The 20,850-nt window shown below is 34.9% G+C and overlaps 1 protein-coding gene across 8 annotated transcripts in view; it reads right to left on the reverse strand.

Annotated features, from left to right (window-relative positions):
• Positions 1-1,279: 1,279 nt before the first annotated feature.
• The window catches only part of MTF2 (metal response element binding transcription factor 2), a 60,029-nt gene continuing 40,458 nt past the window's right edge, over positions 1,280-20,850 (reverse strand). For 7 of the 8 annotated variants that reach the window (XM_513565.8, XM_063816750.1, XM_003308216.6 and 4 more), the window contains 7 exons: positions 19,642-19,765; positions 13,048-13,115; positions 10,900-11,070; positions 6,546-6,651; positions 6,374-6,426; positions 6,159-6,263; positions 1,280-3,686 (listed from right to left, as the gene is read on the reverse strand). In XM_513565.8, the coding sequence (XP_513565.2) occupies positions 3,329-3,686; positions 6,159-6,263; positions 6,374-6,426; positions 6,546-6,651; positions 10,900-11,070; positions 13,048-13,115; positions 19,642-19,765 (985 nt within the window). In that variant the 3' untranslated portion in view covers positions 1,280-3,328. The remainder of the gene's footprint in view (positions 3,687-6,158; positions 6,264-6,373; positions 6,427-6,545; positions 6,652-10,899; positions 11,071-13,047; positions 13,116-19,641; positions 19,766-20,850) is intronic. The other variant, XM_001153874.7, reaches the window with a different exon arrangement.

Consider the following 20,850-nt stretch of genomic DNA (forward strand, 5'->3'; position numbering starts at 1 on the left):
TCCCCACAAAAACAGGGCTTAAAAAAACAAAAAAACAAAACTGTTTCCCAACACTGCATGAGCATCTTCTTAGTCATCACATCCTCATTCAAACAACTCTAGAACCACAATGTAAAACAGTCTGGTAGAACTGCCTAAGTCAGATCATATTCCAACCAAAATTTAATAGTACCTAGTAGAAACTCAATAAAGTGGCCCAAAACAGTTAGTTCTACCCCCAACACAGATAATAGAGATATACTCAACATACACATTATAGAAAACAACCATGCATACTTGGACATATCTTGCAAATAAAAAAAAAAAAAGCCGGGGGCACCTTCAACTCTAACACATCAGTGAACATTCAATTCTGTTAAATATTTAGTAAAAAATATATGTAGCAAGAGCTGGCTTCATCACCCCTATATTAGAATTTATAGAGTAACTCTGATAGCTTATATTCTGGCTCCAGTTTGGTGGTCTAAGGGTCTAGGAATACACATTTATCACTTAGTAGCAGAATATTTATAAAAATGTATTTGTTTTGAATAAAAATGGAATTACAATGATTAAGGTATATTGTTTCCATATCTTTTATTTGCCTAGGGGCAAAACTTATTTTAAAAGTACAGGAAATCCTTTTTTTTTTTTTTTTTTTTTTGAGACGGAGTCTCACACTGTTGCCCAGGCTGGAGTGCAGTGGTGCGATCTTGGCTCACTGCTTCACTGCAAGCTCCACCTCCAGGGTTCACGCCATTCTCCGGCCTCAGCCTCCCGAGTGGCTGGGACTACAAGCGCCTGCCACCACACCAGGCTAATTTTTTTTGCATTTTTAGTAGAGACGGGGTTTCACTGTGTTAGCCAGGATGGTCTCAATCTCCTGATCTCATGATCCACCCGCCTCGGCCTCCCTAAGTGCTGGGATTACAGGCGTGAGCCACCGCACCTGGCCCAGGAAATCCTTTTATATGAACCCTAACAATTCTATGTAAGAAGCAAACATAGTTGGAAAATTAAGTCTGAATTTTTTAAAGTTTGGGGACACAATAGAGATATATTGTCTTTCAAATATAAAGTGTACATGCTCACTAAACGTACTTTAAGACCACTTAAGATAAACATGTGATAGTTATTATAAGAGGGATGAAGAAAATGAAAGCAAAGTTTTATAAAGATTAATTCAAGTGAACATACTAGCAGTGGAATTAGAAAATCCTTACCACCCTAGCTAAATAAAAGCAGTCAACTACTGCACTAGTGTGTATTTTCAAGCAAATACAGAAGCAAAACTCATAGCTCTTTAAAAAATACACACATTTAATGTTGGTCTGTTTTAATTTCTAAGTAAAGCAATTCCAAAAACACAAACTGAACATCAGAGCCATGTGAACCACCATGAGAAAATAAAACAGACATTCACAATAATTACGTCTAAAGACAGTTCAGCTGGATAAATCATCTTCCAAGTATGTTAAAGAAAAATTTCTAAAAATACTGCTGGTGTTCAGTTAGAATTAAAGGACTTTGGGGAAAATGAAATGATACAGGTGGAGTGAATAAGGATACACGGGATTTACATTTTTCATTACCCCTAGATATAAACAAACATTCAAAAATCAACACAAACTCTGTGTGTTATTCAAAATATTGCAGCTGCAGGAAAGGCAACCTTAAATTAATAGCTAGGGGAAAATCAAGTTTTGGTGGAGGTAAACAGAAGTAACAGTTTTTAATTTGCACTTTTGTAAAGCTCATTTATACCTGGCCAACCAGGAACCAAATGCAGACAATGAAGTTCTCTGCTTCTTTTGGCTATAATGTGACAAGAAAGGATCATCTTTTGAAGATGTTTAAAGAAATAAAGCAACTTTCTTTATAAACAGTCAAATAATCAATTAATGGAATAAATAAGTACTAACCCATATTTTAACCACTCTGTAATCACTACACTTTACATATTTTTTATTTTGGCGGCAAATTCCCCCATAATTAGTCTAAAATCCACCAATCACTTTTAAAAGTAAATTGAATAGCCACCAAAATAAGAAAATCTTCTGTTCACTCTTTGGCTAAAAAGGAAAACAAATAAAACAAAACAAAAAGAAACAGAAGACAACTCTAACACTGGTGATAAAAGAAACTTTTTTTTTACAAGTAAAATAAAGTTATCAATTTAAATCTTGGTACACTTTATAAAAACAAGAGGTAATGTTGTAATAAAACAGCAGTAGCCTCAGCTGGCAACATACTGTTTGTTAACCCTGTGCAATAAAATACTTTGTTCATACTACACTTATTCAAACATGACTAACAGTTACTACAGACATTTCAGGAATCTTCACGGGACTCCTATAGACTTACTGTTAAAAATGAGAGACATTTACAATCATAATGTGCCATGAAAACTTGAAAACGTTACTTCTAGTAGGAGATAATGTTCATATTATTTGAATTTGTTTTAGGTACTGAACAGCTGAGTTACAAGGACTAAAAGTGAAAAGCATTCTAAAAGCCCATGAACACTGTTGTTCACACCCTTCTTCAGAACACACTAAACTTGTCTGACACATTTCTCTTCATACATAGCAAGCAACAGCACCCAATAAAAGCCTGAGAAGAAATGCTGCTGTGTAAATACTGCAACTATTCCTGAAAAAAGAATTATGGGATATATACTCCAAAGCTGCCCATTCCCATAATTTGTATTGCATAGGTCACATAATCACACACATATATATACACGTGTGTGTATATATATGCACATGCAAGAATATATTAAGACGACAATGAAGTCTAGTCACAGAGCAATTTACAGGCTCAATATATTTTTTTACACTTTGCTTGAAAGAAAATTTCAATATTTTACAGTCTTCCAGTAGGCATTATATACACTGCACTTTATGAAACCTAAAAGGTATTGAAATAAATTTTTCCAACATTTTGGTAACAAAACAAACAACGTTTCTCCAAATACTTGTGCTATCTACATGATGTTTGCTCTGATAATCACTAATCACAAAAAACTGACTCAATGGAATAATTAGAAAAATTGTCTAACACCATGCATGGGTTTCAATCATTTTTAATATCCTATCCTAGAAACATTCTACAAATCTTAAGATTTAAAAAATTAAGTCTCTGTTCTGATTTTTAAAAGATACCTTTTTATGACAATATCCATAACATTGACAGGTACATGTTAAGGCTAGTATCATCCCCTTTTTTGAATTTTTTTGACTTTTTTTTTTTTTTTTTAAGAAAGATAGTAAAAGCCAGACTCCTTTAGGGCTTTGAACTGTACCTACAGAAAATCAGAGTGCAGTGAACATAATGTTCAGTCCTACAGTCAGGATGCAGTTGCTCCTTCCCATTCCACAAGATACTGCACCTTTCCATCAAGTGTCACCCGACGTGCCAAAACTCGGTATTTTTCGCCACATGCTATTCTACCTGCAGCACCAAAATAACTGGTAATGGAGTTCTTTAGATGATTGAGTTGTAACTCCTGATCTGCTAAGTTATTCAGAATCTCTGTGTTGAGTTCATCAAACTGATAATCTTCTTTGCCTTCATCATCTTTTACAATTTCTGAGTTCTGAGTCTGGAGTGCTCTTCTTGGAAGACGACCTCTTCTTCTCCGCAAATGTGGTATTGCAGCAGGCCAAGATCTTCCTGTACGCGTTCTTTTTCTGGAGTCAGATAATCTATGTAACAGAGAAGGCCAGAATTGTCTACTAAGCTTTTTTAGCATCCTATGCCCATACAATATGTTCTCTTTTCTGGATTACTCTACTATACCATATATCCTTGATGATATAAAAATGAGCCAAACCCAAACAATAAATGCTATATAAATGGACTATCACTTGCGCTCATTACTTTAGATTTTGTCACGTTCTTGGAGCTGAACTTTGTGGAGCTTTTCTTCCTTAACTACTAGTAAGTTTAGGGTAATTTTTTTACTTAGGAGGCCAACAAGGAAAATTCTTACAAAGAGGCCCTACTCATAAATCAGGTATTGCCAATAATCTCATCATTTAAAAGAGCTCATTCATTTGCTCATTAGAACAAATAATTAATGAGCACAAACTACATCTATGACACTGCTCCATGTCCTTAAAGAGTGGAACTAGAATAGAGGTTCTCTTATTACCAGTTCTAGGCCTAGTGAAGTAATACACCAGAATCAGAATAAGCACAAACTAGCAGTCAGAGTACCCTGGGTCTATCCCTAACTCTATTACTTGGCCAAATTCAAATCTCAATCTCTATGTTCACTTAATGAGTGAAGGGGTTAGACTGGATAATGTGTGAGGTCCTTTTCAGCACAGAAATTCAATTATTTTATGATTTTATAATAAAAGGAGAATATAGTACAACAACTAAATTGAAAGACCTACAGTCATACTGTATAAGTTAACAACCCAGCTCTGTTATACTTGCTAAACATGCAATGTTGGGCTTGTTACTTGAAATCCCCTAAGTCTCACTTTCCTCATCTGTAAAATGAGAACAACAGGACTTACACAACTCAAAAAATTGTTCTCTTTTGTTTGTTTGAGACAAGGTCTCACTCTGTTGCCCAGGCTGGAGTGCAGTGGCACAATCATGGCTCACAGCAGCCCTGACCTCCTGGGCTCAAGTAATCCTCCGCCTCAGCTTCCTGATTATCTAGGACTACAGACACCAATACCACGCCCAGATAATTTTTTTCTTTTGTAGGGATGGGGTCTCATCTCAAACTCTTGCCTCAAGCAATCTTCCCACCTTGGCCTCCCAAAGTGCTGGGATTATAGGCATAAGCCACCACACCCAGCCAAAAAATTGTTTTAAGAATTAAATAAGACAGTATTTGTAAAAAGCTTAGCAGAGTATCTAGTAAGAGGCCCCCAAAAAGTTGATTATTCAGAATTCATTAATAAATGGGTTACACTTTAAGCATTTAATGTAGAATTTTGCATAATTTATAACAGCAGTTTTCGAATTATGAACAAAATTTAAACAGAATGAAGTATAAAACTTGAAAATAGTAGCTCTGACCCCAAATAGATTAACCTTTTCATACCTGACATGATGTGCTTTAGAGAAAAGTTGTCCTGGCCAGGCAAAGTGGCTCACGCCTGTAATCCCAGCACTTTGGGAGGCCGAGGCAGGTGGATCACTTGAGATTAGGAGTTCAAGACCTGCCTGGCCAACATGGTGAAACCCCATCTCTATTAAAAATACAAAAAGTTAGCTGGGCATGGTGGCGCACGCCTGTAAATCCCAGCTACATGAGAGGCTGAGGTGCCAGAATCGCTTGAATCCGGGAGGCGGAGGTTGCAGTGAGTCGATATCATGCCACTGCACTCCAGCCTGGGTGACAGAGCAAGACTCCATCTCAAAAAAAAATAAACAATAAACAAAAACATTGTCCTTCTGAAGGGCTGGATTAAATAAGATATCAGAGGGGAGTCTGCTATTGATGAAAATCTTAAGTTTAAAATCATTTTATGGACAAAAGGATTTAGGTGTCTGATTTTTTTTTTTTTTTTTTTAATCAAATCTTGGCCAGCTGTAGTGGCTCAGGCGTGTAATCCCAGCACTTGAGAAGGCCAACACAGGAGGATCACTTGAGATCGGGAGTTCAAGACCAGCCTGGGCAAATTAGCAAAACCATCTCTACAAAAAATAAAAAAGCATTACTTAGGTGTGGTGGCACAATCTGTAGTCCCAACCACTAGACAGGCCGACATGGGAGGATTGTTTGAAGCCAGGAGTTTGAGGCTGCAATGAGCCATGATTGTGCCACCGCACTCTAGCCTGGGCAACAGAGTGAGAATCTGTCTCTTAAAAAGAAAAAAAAAAATCATATCTTCCTAAAGCAAAGAACACTTGTGTAGCAGAGACATTAAAAAGCCTAACGAGCACAGCTTCTAAACAATGGTATACTTTTTCTCTGTGTACACAGCAAATTTCCACACAAACATGAAAAATACATTTGTACTCTAGAAAGCAAAAATATTTCAAATGAATATTAACAACTATTGGGATCTACATATGGATTACCTCTCAAAAAGCTGATAGACACAACTTACATCACTTTCAATTGCTAAAAAATTATTCAATCAACACTTTACAAAGAAAAGAAATCTAGAGTAAAAAAAGTAAAAAAAATAAGAATGTAAAATATCTACCCATAATGCCTGGAAATGCTAGACGAGGTAGTTTCTTTTGCACTGGAAGCACCCGTGAAATCCACATCTGAGGTATTGGATGAATGTGCAGTTCCCTCAGTTCTCCTGAGACAAAAGAATTTAAATTGTGTAACGACTATATTATATAACAAACAAATATTAATATCTACTCAAAAGACAAAACCTAGAAAGGGAGAAAATAACTTTCTATTTACCCTATAGAACAAGGTAAATCCAAAGTAGGATTCTCTGAAATTGATTCCTTATCCTGGAAAATAAAAATATATACTTAAAGCATGTCTCTAAAGTAAGCTGAAAAAAATACTAGCTTCTCAATTATTTCATGCATCCTTCTTCTTGAGAACATATACCAACATATCCTCTTACCAAAAGTGGCTCAGCAGTTTTTTGAATCATTTTTCTTGTATATGGGCCAGGTGGACGACCTACAGATTTTTTCTTTCCTTTTTTTTCTATGCCATTGCTTACTTCCCTGAAATGGAAAACCATTATGCATTTAATCTCTGCATAAAGAAAACAAAGACATTGACTCTATGTATGTAACTAGACACATATACATATATTTTATTATTTTATATTAATAGTAATAAAAAGTAAATATTAGTTGAATCCACAAGTTTAGTCAAGTGCACAGATAATATATTCTAATCCAAATCAATATTTCTTGACTTTAAAGATATTTACATTATGAAAGGTTTAAAGAAAGTCCTCTTTAATATAATTCTGAACAATATATACCACTTAAAGATTTTAAAACAACAACAAAAACCAGACAATTATACTGGATGGAAGATTTCAAAACTCCTAAAAGCTCAATTATATAGTTTAATTTTAGGTGGTTACAACTTGGAGGATGTTTCAAAGATCTACTACTAAAAATGACTATGAATTTAGCAGTTAACTTCATGGAGTCAGGAAATATCTAAGTTAACATTGTAGTAGACATAAAGGCTGCCTTTAGATATATATGTAGATTCTTGAATGACACTATCAGAAAGAGAATGAAGCCCAGAGTGGCAGAACGTAAAGGAGAAAGGAGTAAGAAATCCTTCATATTCTCAGGGAGTTATTCAAAAGGAAAAATCAGAAAGACCTAGAAAACCACTTTTTAAACATAAAGCCAAATACCAAGCAATAGGAAGGAAAAAAGTGCAATAGGCAAAGACACTAATTATAGAAAAAAAGAAAATATATATATAGAAAGAATATCTATTTCATTTACTCAGCAATAGCTACCATATAAAGATGATATTAGATAATATGGATACAAAGGTGTTCCCTGTGCTAAAGAGTTCACAATATAGTTAGAAAGTGACAAATGTGTATACAAGCCAAGCTAATAAAATGGAGTGAGGGCTATGAGGAAATTGTCCAGGAGACTTCAATTAAGGAGAGAAAAAAGAACACTATACAATAGCCTAGAAAGAGATGAATGGAGAAAGTAGGAAAAAAACTTATCCCTCCAGATGCCAAAAAAGGTCAGGGAATAAAGGTGGAAGTATGAGGAAGGAGAAAGTAGGGGAACTAGAAGGACAAAGTAGAACCAGACGCTATAATCAAAAGTCTCAAGAATAAGATGGATGGGATATCCATTTCTTTTGTAAAATGATCAACATAATATTTACAAAGGACTCCTGGACTAAAGAAAGTAATCTCAAACTAAAAGGAACAACTTATACACAAGGTCCAGAAGGAACTGAGGATGCCTTTAAAGAAAGCAGCTGAATCCTTATCTGGTGGCATCAGATGACCTGATAGCTACCACAAAGGGAATATCCTATCACAATCATGATAGAAATGAAAAAGCTTGTGGAATTTTTTTTTCTGATTCATAATATGGGCAACTGCTAGCAAAGGATCTGAGTGACAAAATCTGAAAGTGATAGAATAAGCATTCTTTCCTTCATTCAAAGAAAACTTAATTAGTAGCTAATTTCTTGCAAATTTCATATAACTGGACTCATTGTCAAGGCTTTGTAATGACATTTTCCTTATCTCCAAGATGACTATTCCATACCTTTAACTGACCCTTAAATTCCCCTCTCTGTACAAGCCTCTCAGCTATCTTTACCTTATATTTCATCGAGAAAATGGAGGCTACCAGGCAAGAACTTCAGTCAATTTCCTTATCTCCAAGATGACTATTCCATACCCTTAATTGACCCTTAAATTCCCCTCTCTGTACAAGTCTCTCAGCTATCTTTACCTTATATTTCATCGAGAAAATGGAGGCTACCAGGCAAGAACTTCGGTCAATTTCCAACTGCCCAATCTACAACAGAACTGGCATCTGTACCCATCTTCTCTTTCACCCCATTTCAACAGAAGGATGTTTCTCCTTCTAGAAAAGGCCAGTCCCACATTCAGGCTCTACCTCCCTTCTCTTTTGGCTTCTACTCTCCTATACCAATTTCCTCTTCTCCACTGGATCATTCCTACTTACACACAAAAACAGGTTCCAACTATCTCCCATCTATTTTTAAAAACCATCATTTGACTAGTCCTATCCCCCTCTTCAGCTGCCATTCCATTTGTCGGCCTCCCTACATAGGAAAACTTCTAGGTGTTGATGACATATACCCTTTCCATTTTCTCCCCTCTCATTCAGGATCCTTAAAGATAGTTTCCTACTTTCCTCCTTTCCTTTACTACTGTTATTATTTTGAATCTGCCTGTGTCCCTGATACGCAAGAGAAGCCCAGTTTGACACGTAAATTTGGCAATGCTGGGTTCAGTCATACTTTCACCCAGTCCTATCTGGTTTCTATCTGTACCACTTCAAAGAAATTCCTTTTGTCAAGGTCACTAATAACAAAATGATACCTTATGCAATAAATATTTTTCTTTCATTTTAATCTACCTCTCACTAGCATTCAATACACTTTAATATACCTATCTCTCTTGAAACACTACCTTTCTTTTGGTTGTCATGACATCAAACTTTCTGGTTTCCTCCCATCTCACTGATCATTCTTTTTTAGTCTCCTTGCTTATTTCACCTCTTCCAAATTTATAAATGATATCAGGACATGATCCCAGACCACCCTCTCTTCTCTCTCTACTTGCTCCCTTGGTAATTTCACTCATTCTCATAGCTTTATCAATCAGATTCCAAATTTGTATCACCTGCCCAGACCTCTCCTATGAGCTCCTGAATTACACATCCAATTGCCTGTATTTCACATCATCCTGTGTGTATGAGGGTGTGTGTGTGTGTGTGTGTGTGTGTTTGTCCCTCATAAGAATCTCAAATTCAATGAATATGAAACAGAAGAATGCTTCGTTCACCATACCAAAATCTGTTCTTCCAGATCTTGATTAACCACCCACCAATTGCTCAGGCCAGAAATCTGGGCATTATTTAATTGATTCCTTATTTTCAGAAATTTAATTCATTAGCAAATCCAATTAATTCTACCTCCAATAAAGATCTCATATCTGTTTTCTCTCCATTTGAGTGTTACCACCTACCTCTGCACAAGCCCTCATATCATCTATCTCTCACCTACACAATTGTTAATTTTCTCCTGCTTTTATTCTTACCTCTATACTATCCATTCTCAAAACAGCATCCAAAATAATATATATTTTTTTTTTTGAGACAGAGTCTCACTCTGTTGCCCAGGATGGAGTGCAGTGGCACGATCTCGGCTCACTGCAACCTCCGCCTCCTGGATTCAAGCGATTCTCCTGCCTCAGCCTCCCAAGTAGCTGGGACTACAGGCAAAAGCCACCATGCCCGGCTAATTTTTGTAATTTTAGTAGAGATGGGCTTCACCATATTGGTAAGGCTGGTCTCAAACTCCCGACCTCAGGTGATCCACCTGCCTCGGCCTCCCAAAGTGCTAGGATTACAGGTGTGAGCCAGTGCACCCGGCCGAGTATTTCTAAAAGATAATTAAATCCCTTACATGCCTCCCCATTATTCTTAGAAAACAACCCAAATTCCTTGTAAGACCTACAAGACCCTACACAGGATCAAGCCCCACCTAATCTTTCCAATACCTGATGCTACTCTCTCATCCTCATTTATACCACACCAGTCTTCTGTGAGTTCCTAGAATATGTTTCAAAGCCTTTGCACTTGCTGTTTCTGCTAGCTGGAGTAGTTTTTCCCTTTGTTTTTCACATTGTTATAACATTCTCATTCTTTAAGTCTTAATTTAAATATTATCTTAAATAGTCCTTCCTTAAGCCTCATTGTTAAAGTACAAAGGCCCCATCTCTATCCACAGTAAAGTCTAAAACAGTATGCTATCCTACATGGCACTAGCATAATCTGTAACTATTTTACTTATCACCTTTGTAAACCCCATCAGGGCAGAAGAAAAATCTATCTGTCATTGTACTGCCTAGCACTTAGATAATAAGGCACTTGAAAACTTAGATAATAAGGCACTTGAAAACTGTGCTGAATGAATGAATGAATCAATCAATCAATGAAAAGTGAACAAACAAACAGGCTAGTACTCTTAAGCTGTTTGCTAACAAAATCAATAGAGTCTATTTCTGGAAGGCCAAAGTCCTAAAATAAATAAACAAGCATCTGGCATCAACTCTCCATACCTTGTCTAAGCAAGATATGATAGACCAAAAAAAAAAAAAAAAAATCAGAGTAACTGCCACTTGTACTTTCAAATATACTAAGGAGACTAAATAACATACATTTTTAGTTACAAATAAGCTAAAGAGAAAAACTAAGCCACAGATCAACTTTTACCTTGAATCAGATATAGGTTTGGATGCCTTTCTGCCTTTAATTTTAAATTCATGAGATGTTCCTTCAGGTTCTTTCTCTGCTTTGAAAGCCACATTTGGTGGCACAGGAGGAACACGAATTCGCAACCCAAACAAATGCTTCTTCTTCTTTATTTCTTTCCCAGACATAAACCTAAATTTTTAAAAAAATTAACTAAAATTTTAAAAACTGAACACATATACATAGTAGACCCTAACTTAACTTTCATATATAAGGCCCTTATACTTGAAAGCCCACCCAATACTACAAAAATTCACTTCCCCTTGCTTTCCTTGATTTTTATCTGCCCCAGAGCCAGTCTACGGTAGGATATGATGGGGAGGAAGGGATAGGACCAGAAAGGAGAAGAGCACATGTCCACTTTTCTTTTTAAACATGGCAACTAACTTTTTAAAGGAAGAAAGAAGAACAAAGAATGGTATATTTTTGGTCCCAATATGCTTTCCCATATTTAGTGTCATCTGTTAGAAATATTTCAAAAGGGATTTAGGGAAAAAAGAATTCCATCTCAGAGTGGATTTATAAGGAGAAAAACCTTAGTCAGAAATAATAGGTGACAGCATTGAAAAAGAAAGCAGGAGATAAATCCTAGAGGCCCAGAAAATAAAAGGAGTATCTAGAGTGCCGGATCTGGAAATGGAAATAACCTGGGGCAAAGAAGGGTTATTCCAGTTTATTATGGACTTGGGCCTCTGCAAAATATGCTCCTTAGACCTTTCTTTTAGTCTCTATGGTCCTTATTTCCAAGCAACTCCATCTACCTCAGCTCTACTGAAACTTGCCTGGCCACAAGAACCTCCATCAGTTGTTTAGAATGTTCTCCCTCTCTTTTTAATTTTTTTTTTTTTTTTTGAGACAGAGTCTCGCTCTGTCAACCCAGGCTAGAGTGCAGTGGCTCAATTCGGCTCACTGCAACTTCTACCTCCCGGGTTCAAGCGATTCTCCTGCTTCAGCCTCCTAAGTAGCTGGGAATACAGGTGTGCACCAACATGCCTGGCTATTTTTGTATTTTTAGTAGAGACGGGGTTTCACCATGTTGGCCAGGCTGGTCTCAAACTCCTGACCCCAGGTGATCCGCCTGCCTCGGCTTCCCAAAGTGCTGGGATTACAGGTGTGAGCCACCACGCCCAACCAAAATGTTCTACTTTTTTGCAGGTTTAAGAAAGGGGATCCCTCATTACTACCATAACAGGAACAGATATATTTCTGGTACCCTAAACTGAAATTCAGAATTCACTGTCCCATGAAACATTTTTACCAGCACAATAACTGCTCAGGTACCTTATGACTTTTTTACAGTCTTTTTTCCTTTTTATTATAGAAGGTCATATCAGGTACCTCATGACTTTTTGAGCTGGTGTAAAGATCCAGCCACTGGTAATTACATTATTTAATGAAGAAATACTATCAATTTCAAAACACCAACTTATTACCAACAAAAATTTTATAATATAAAACTTTACTGGAGTCAACACATACATTTATAAAATTTGTTGCATTTAAAAATGTTTCTAAGAAATGTAGATACACTGTTTTAAAAAGAAGGGAATCCTTGTTAGTACAGTGGTGAGTTAAAAAAAAAAAGTAAAAATAAGGTAGGGGGAAGACCTGTAGATCTGTATGAGAATATATCAAATAATATCACTTAATTATCTTAGACTACTCAGCTAGAAATATTACTTTTCTGTAACTAATGGTGTTAACTATTATAACCACAGATCTCGATCTTTTTAAAAACCCATATTCCCTACAATATTCTCTATCTTTTGAATATTCCCATCAGCTAACAAGATTTTATTTTACTTTCAGTACATTACATTATAGAAGGAAGTTATTACTGAATATGCTTTTTCAATGGAACAGGCTAAATTCTCCCAGAGATACCGATATGTCTCCCACCCACCATTCCCAGGAGAAGGATTACTCCTCCCTCCTCCAATCCTTGAGAATCACTGCTTTAATCTAACTAAAATAGAATAGGACATTATAAAGTTTAAAATGGTATAGACTTCTTCTATACATCAATCCCACAATTCTTAAACAATGCCATTATTCCTTATACTTACTAAATGTCTCCCTCATAGGGATACATAAAATAAATCAACTTACATGGTCTTGTAATCATTTAATGCCTCCAGAACATGCTCATATCTTTCAGATTTTGGTGTGTCTGCCAGCTGTGAAGTATCAAGAAACAATTTAACGCACTACAATTTCATCAATTAGTAATATACAGGTGCTAGATAGAGGCAATGTGATGCAGAGGAAAAGTGTACTGATTGGTAGTCAGAAGATCTAAGTTCTAATTCCAAGTCCTCACTGACTATTATGTGACCTAGGGCCATTTAACCTCTCAAGGCTTATTTTCTCACTTATAAAAAATGAAGTATAAATCCTACACTAGTTACTTGTTCATTACATTAATCCAACAATATGTTTATGAAGGAACTACAAACTGTAAAACACCACAAAAATGGGACTGTATTATTAGTTATTAAATTTTTCAAAAATTCTTTAACCTAGGGAAATAATACATTAGAATTATTTTAATATTTACTATAAAAGTTCCTAACAGATATCAATAGGAAGTACAAAAAGTAGTAAGAAACATACCATTTTCCAGTACCTCTAACATTAAGCATAAACCGATAATCTCTATAATTTTTTAGAATACTGTAAAATTGAGAGATCTTTTCATAACAATTATAGACTTTAGCCAGCTCTAAATGGCTCAATAATTTTTCATCATAACAAACCGTTTTAAAATCTAAATACTTAATTCTAGAAAAAAACCCTATTTTGTTCCAATAGGGCTTTTTCTCAGAGACCTTTCTGCCTCTTCTTGACTAGGGCATATTAGCAAAGAAATCTTAAATTACAAAAGGACCACCCTGAATTAACACTACAAACACCTTAAAAAAAAAAGCTGCTTCCAAAATATCACAGTTGACTTTCAAAATTACAGCCAGTATGTTCTTTACCAGTTGAAACTCCCAAGCCTCAGAACTGCTTTAAATGAGAGAGAAAACAAATCTGCCAAATAGAATGCTGGAGCTAGAAAAAACTTGTAAGTCATCTACTCCAATTCTATTTTACACGAGTTAACAAATATAAAGGTTAAAACTGCTCAAATTCACCTGTCTAGTTGGTGAGAGAGCTAGAACCTGAACTCAAGTGATAAGCCCATTCATTCTACACTCACTGAGAGCCCACTCTGTGCCAATATGCTGAGTGCTAAAAAAAAAATGTTAAATACGAGTTAGGTACTCATTCCCCTATATCAAACCACCAACTCCTACTGTAATTTCTGAAGGGTCTAATGATAGAGAATTTCAATTTTAAAGGAGGAATAATAGAATCAGACTTTAAAGCTTGAATGAGACCCTAGATCCAATTCAGCCTTCCACCAATATTGCAGTCTCTTTTACAGTACAGATATTTATTCGACCTTGGCTTAATTAGTGCCACTGATAAAAGCTGATAAGGCACCAACTAAAAAAGCCCATTCCATAAGTAGGCAAAATCTTCCTCCCCAGAGCTCTTTCATTCCTTCTTTTACAAGACAGCTCTTCAAATATCTGAATGCAATTATTATGTCTAACTATAAGATTAGGTTAAAATGTTTAATAGCTATATCACATGGTTACTTCATATTAAGCTTCTGACTAACTCTGTCTTCTTCCTGGTCCCCCCTCCCCACCCCAACTGTGAAATCTTATCAGATGAACTGCTATCAAATTGAGTATCCCCTATCATACCCATGTACTGTTTGTGTTTATGGCTAAAGCAGAATTTTATAACTGCTGTTAATTGATCTTGTTTTCATCTCAATGTTCCAGATCTTTTCTCTTGATTCTGTCATCCTTCTAGAATTGAAGGTAGAGACAAAGACAGAACCCCTATGGCCCTCCATTAGAGTCTCCCTCAAGAATGTTTCCAAAGCACCGACTTTGTTACTGTTTTTCCATTAGTTACAAATCCATTTAATTTTCACTTTAACCAGTTCACATTTTAATATCTCATCTGAAATCAAGCTATGTCTATATCATGCCCAAACCAGTGTTTGCTAACCATAAAAAAAAAAAACACTGACAAACCAGCGTTGCTAATCATATCAAAAAAGAAACCAAGGGTATACATGACTTATTCTAATAAGAGATTTTCCTTATTGCCTTTTAAATCTTCACAAACCATATATCTGAAAAATCTGAAAATTTGCTGAGTCAACAGCAAAACTAACTTCCTAATTTCTAAAACCCACTTTTTTACTTTCTGACGATCGCAATGAACTCTACTTTCTTTTGGTATTTACTCCCTACCGTTTCTCAGAAATTTTATCTACTAAGTTCCTTCAGCACTCCATGACTACTCTGCATAGAACTGCATATTTTAGCTACCATAAAAGTGCCAAAGACTTCCCTCTTTCAGTGTTTTGCAAACTAAAAGTACAACCATTATAGTGTAAATCAGATAATCTACATTAGAAGAGCATCATATTCTACACCTTCCATCTGACCATGAGGTTTATTATATAAATCTCCAAAAGAATAATTTTTTTTTTGCTCCCCCCTCTCCAGATACTAATCTCACACTAATACTTATAGTATAACTCTTCCTTTCAACTACAAATATTAAGTTCCAAGCCACCTGGGCTTAAGTATCCCAACAACTTAGGTAATTTGTTGCTAACCACCATACTATATGCTAATTATAACACTCTAAGCCCCAAGGTATTTTTGTTCAGATTTCTTATAATTTCCACTTATAAATATTATTCCACCTCTATTGTATATTTTCCTCTAGTATCATTTCTACCACAGTATTTCTTGAGTTTCATCTTTGCTTTTCTCCCTACCTCCCTCAGAAGTGAAGTAGCACTCCATAAATTATTCTGCTATCAACCTCAGGGTTTCTAAAATTTAAGACCACAGAAGAGTGGTTATTACAGAACTAGGATTTCAAATAACTTTAAGAATCAAACACAAATGACAATAAGCGATTACAAAAAGTACTAATATCTCATTTTAAACTCCCCAAAACAATCTGATACAACAGATGAGACTTCATTTTACATAAAAACCTTAAGAAAGTTTATCATGGTTTCAAATGTTAAGTATTTTTACTATCTCAAAGAAAATAATCCAAAACATAGTAGTTCCTCAAACAGCTACACTCAATCTATATGATAATCATTAGGTACCAAGCCAAAAGAAGTACAAAAACTACATAAGGAAACAATGTAATACTACCATTATCTTCTAAAATGATTCAAAAGTTTTATCTTCTCTTCATAACAATCCTATACCGTATTCAACTAAGAAAAAAATATGATACATGAATGTTACATTTTGGTTTTTCAGTAAGACAGGATATTATCTCCAAAAGTGTAATATTTTTGAAACTTCTTTTTATTACTAAAAGAAGTCACAGCTTTGGATGATAATGACGTATTGATGTAGCTTCATCAATTATAACTAATCTACCACTATGGTGGAGGGATGTTGATAATGGAGGAGGCAATGCATGTGTGGCAGAAGGGGACAACCTAAATCTGCTCTTAAAAAAAAAAAAAAGTCTTTAAAATAAAAACAGTCACAGTGCTTCCTTTATAAAAAAAAGGGGGGGGGGACACAATACACGAAACAGAATACAACTGATTCAATGTAAGATTACAGCAAGTAATTACAAATGTAAATATGTATTTACTAGGTTTCTAAAATAAAAAATACCATTAAAGTTTAGCCAGCCTCATCATATGTAAAATTATAATTCAAAGTTCAGGGATAATAAATGTGGATAACTGCCTAGTTGTGCAATATATATTCCTACGCAAAATGCCATAAAAAATCTCAATCAACTTATATCATTACAAAATTTTTTCTCTGATCTGGTGGCAAGAGGAAGGAAACTCCACATTTTAGATAAACTAAAATCACAACCTTTGTTCTATTTTGTTTCATTTTTGAAGATAAATTTCTAGAGCAGGCGCTTTAGTCTATATTACATATAACAAGAATTGCTGAGGCAGGAAGATAACTTGACCTCAGGAGTTCAAGGCTTCAGTGAGCTATGTATGACTGTACCATTGCACTCCAGCCTGAGCAAGGGTCTCTTAAAAAAAAAAGAGAGAGAGAGACTCTCCGGTCCTGTCTCTTAAAAAAAAAAAAAAAAAGAAAGAAAGAGCTGATGTTCAAAATGACTAAAGTACTCCAAGGTACTCAATTATAAAATATAAACATTATATTTAGCATACACTACTTCCCATGTTCTGAAAATAATGAATGGCATTTTATAAGATTTGGAACAAGAATATAAACAAAAGTAAATTTTTGTTAACCTAAATTTGGATTAGTGACAAAATTCAATTTGTAATTCATTTTTAGTTTATCAAAAATTTTCTATTCAAATAATTTGGAATGACCCATTATTTATGTTACCTTTTTATTGATCACTACAAACATTTGAAAGTAAACTAAATGAAAAACACTGAATAAACATGATAAACTAGCATAAATTTTATCATCTCTTTATTATTAAAAACTCACCCTAAAATCCAATTATAATTACAGTACAAAAATATAAAATACAGAAAATTAGAAACCTTAACTTCAATCTGTCAGTTACCAAAGTCTGTGAATGAGATGTCTCATCTAAGAAGTCTGAATATTTTCTTATTTTAATTCACAGAAAGAACAGTAAGAAATTATTAGTCTCTTGTTTTAGTAATAAATTTGATGGTCAAAAAGTGGAAATAATTTGCAAAACTTTTTCTTTTTTTCTAAGACATTACCTCATAGGCTACAGAAATAAAAACATGTATTATTACTGAAGCAAATTTTTTCTAGTATGTTTCAGAAGTTCAGTTGGAGCTGGGACACCCAAAATTCATAAACTGAACTCTTTTCTTGAAAAATATACTAAATGTGATTTTCATTTTCTTATATTTCCAGCCTCTCAAATAAAATCTAAACACTAAAATTTAAATTTTAATTAAAAAGGACAGCATTTGAAATAAACACAACTTGAGTTTTTATATTATATATACCCAATGTCTACATCAAGTTACTACTGCAGAATTTCATCATGTAATGCAGACAATGTACTAACAGGTATACATATGTATCTGCATATGAAGTGCTAAAAGAATAATGGCTAGAAAGAATTTTTAAACAAATGTATTATAGTATTAAATATTAAGATAATTATAAAAACCACTATAGCCACTTCTAATGCCTTACCCCTTACTTTCTGATTACTAATCAGTTTATTAAAATTTATCAAATGTGGCCATGCCCAGTGGCTCATGCCTGTAATCTCAGCACTTTGGGAGGCCAAGGTGGGCGGATCACTTAAGGTCAGGAGTTCAAGACCAGCCTGGCCAACATGGCAAAACTCTATCTCTACTAAAAATACAAAAATTAGCTGGGCATGGTGGCAGGTGCCTGTAATCCCAGCTACTTAGGAGGCTAAGGCAGGAGAATGGCTTGAGCCTGGGAGGCGGAGGTTGCGGTGAGCTGAGATCACGCCATTGCACTCCAGCCTGGGTGACAGAGCAAGACTCCGTCTCCAAAAAAAAAAAAAAATCAAATGTACACATCACTCACTTTCTCTCAGATTTCATCTAAAAAAAAAGTATTTGACAGAAAACTTATCAAAAATTTGTATGATAATCCAATATCTAACATTTAAAACTCAAATGATGAATTCAAAAATTCATCAATTGAATTTCAATAATATCCTAGATTTTAAAACTACAAACTAAATCATGCATTATGTTCTCCCTGATATCCCATAAACCCCCAAAAAGCCCTTTGATATCCTATTTGATATGAAATAGGATGTCCTTCATGTCTCAAAGCTACAAATCAAGAAATTCTTCCTAAACTTCAAATCAGTGTGCAAAATTTTTACCTAAAAAAAAGCATGACTAAGATATACATATCAAATTCCATATTATAAAACAAATTTTTTAGTTTTAACTAAAAGTAGTTAATATATGTACTTCAGTAATTCTAAATAAAAGCTAAAAATAAGGTCCCTAACTATTAAACTTATTGTAGTTACTTTTCTCTTTCTGCTATTCATTAGTTTCAAAATTTTCTTTAATGAACACACGTTACTTTTAAATTCATTTAAAAAAAGACTGTAAACCAGCATAGGTAGTTACACTTCAAAAATGAGAAGCAAAATGAGATGTCAGAATGAGAGGGGATAATTTTCTATTCAGGCAGCTTCACTCTACAACTCATTTTTCTAACAATATTATTAGATCCCACCATTCCTACAAGTCAGAAATATATAAAGGAGTACCAACAAGAGAGGAAGGAAGAATGTTGGTTATATCTCTAAGTTTATAGAAAACTTACAAGAAAAGGAGGTTGAACTACGAGTAAGATACCCAATACTAAAGATTTCTCCCTCCCTTCTATCTTTAACTACAATGATTTTCACTTCAGAAAATGAAAGAATCAAATAATATACCTCCTCCTTCTACAAATTTCCAGAGTCAACAGGCAACAAACACACAGGAGGATGAGAAGGCTGGTCCTGATATCCATACCAAACTTATTTGTCCCCAGAACTAAAAATAAAATTCTATTTTAGTTGTCTGACTTATACATGTGTCTCAGTTGTTTTTTGAAAAACAAAACAAAACAAAAAAGACATCAAGTAGCTACTGAAGTTAGTTCTCAGACCACCTACCTCTCCAGGGTGCAATCTATCCCAGTTTTCATTAATGTATGTCATAAGCTCAAGTTCAGAATCAAAGTATTTCTTCTTATGAATAACACTTAGGTTGTAAAGGCATAGGTGTGCTATATCTACCCTGGAATCCGAAAATAATCAAATACACAAAACAATGTTTTTGGTTACTGTTAAAAAATCACGGTTTCCTTATAAAACAGTACTTAAAATGCAAAGAGAAATATTTAGGTGGATAGTCATATTCACAATACAATAAATCACTACACATAAAAATAACTAGAAAATAGTGACTAAACATTCACTTATTCTGAATAGCAACTATAAACTAGAAGATATATGAATTACTTCTTTTTTTTTTTTTTTTTTTCTTGGAGACAGAGTTTCGCTGATTGCCCAGGCTGGAGTACAATGGCACAACGTCAGCTCACTGCAACTTCCGCCCCGTGGGTTCAAGCGATTCTCCTGCCTCAGCCTCCCGAGTAGCTGGGATTACAGGCGCCCACCACCACGCTAGGCTAATTTGTTCTGTATTTTTAGTAGAAACGTGGTTTCACCGTGTTGGCCAGGCTGGTCTTAAACTCCAGACCTCAGGAGATCCACCCACCTCGGCCTCCCAAAGTGCTGGGATTACAGGCGAAAGCCACCGCGCCTGGCCACGAATTACTTCTTCAAGTGCATTCAAAGAGGGTCTGGCTTTAAAAAAATATAACTTAAAATCAAGATTTTTGTGTTTTCACTTCCGGATATAAGCTACAGAATATACCATACTTAACCAAACTATTTGATTCATGGGTTAAATCCTATCTGTTGATAAAATATGTAAAATACAACAAAGATTTGTAAGTACTTACTGTAAGCATTTTATTAGTAAACCTCTAAAATTCATCACACTTCCAACACACAAGAATTACTACATTGAAGCAGAAATTAGCATATTTGTTATACCTATCTCTCTTCTACTGTATGCTATTCTGAAGGTTCAAAAGAACTAGAAATATGAGTAAGAATTTAGGTCTAAAGGATATCTGAAAGTTTCATTTATAACATTCAACACTGAACAGCCTTATTAATTTAGCAATACAAGTGGATGTTACTTAGTGAAGATGATATCAGGCATGAGGATAAATAAAAGAAATAAAGCCAAGCATAAATAACCTATTTTTACTTAAGCCAAGTAAATGTATATAGAAAGTTTCAACTTGTAGG

This window comes from Pan troglodytes, chromosome 1 (assembly GCF_028858775.2).
Source record: "Pan troglodytes isolate AG18354 chromosome 1, NHGRI_mPanTro3-v2.0_pri, whole genome shotgun sequence".
Classification (NCBI taxonomy): Eukaryota; Metazoa; Chordata; class Mammalia; order Primates; family Hominidae; genus Pan; species Pan troglodytes.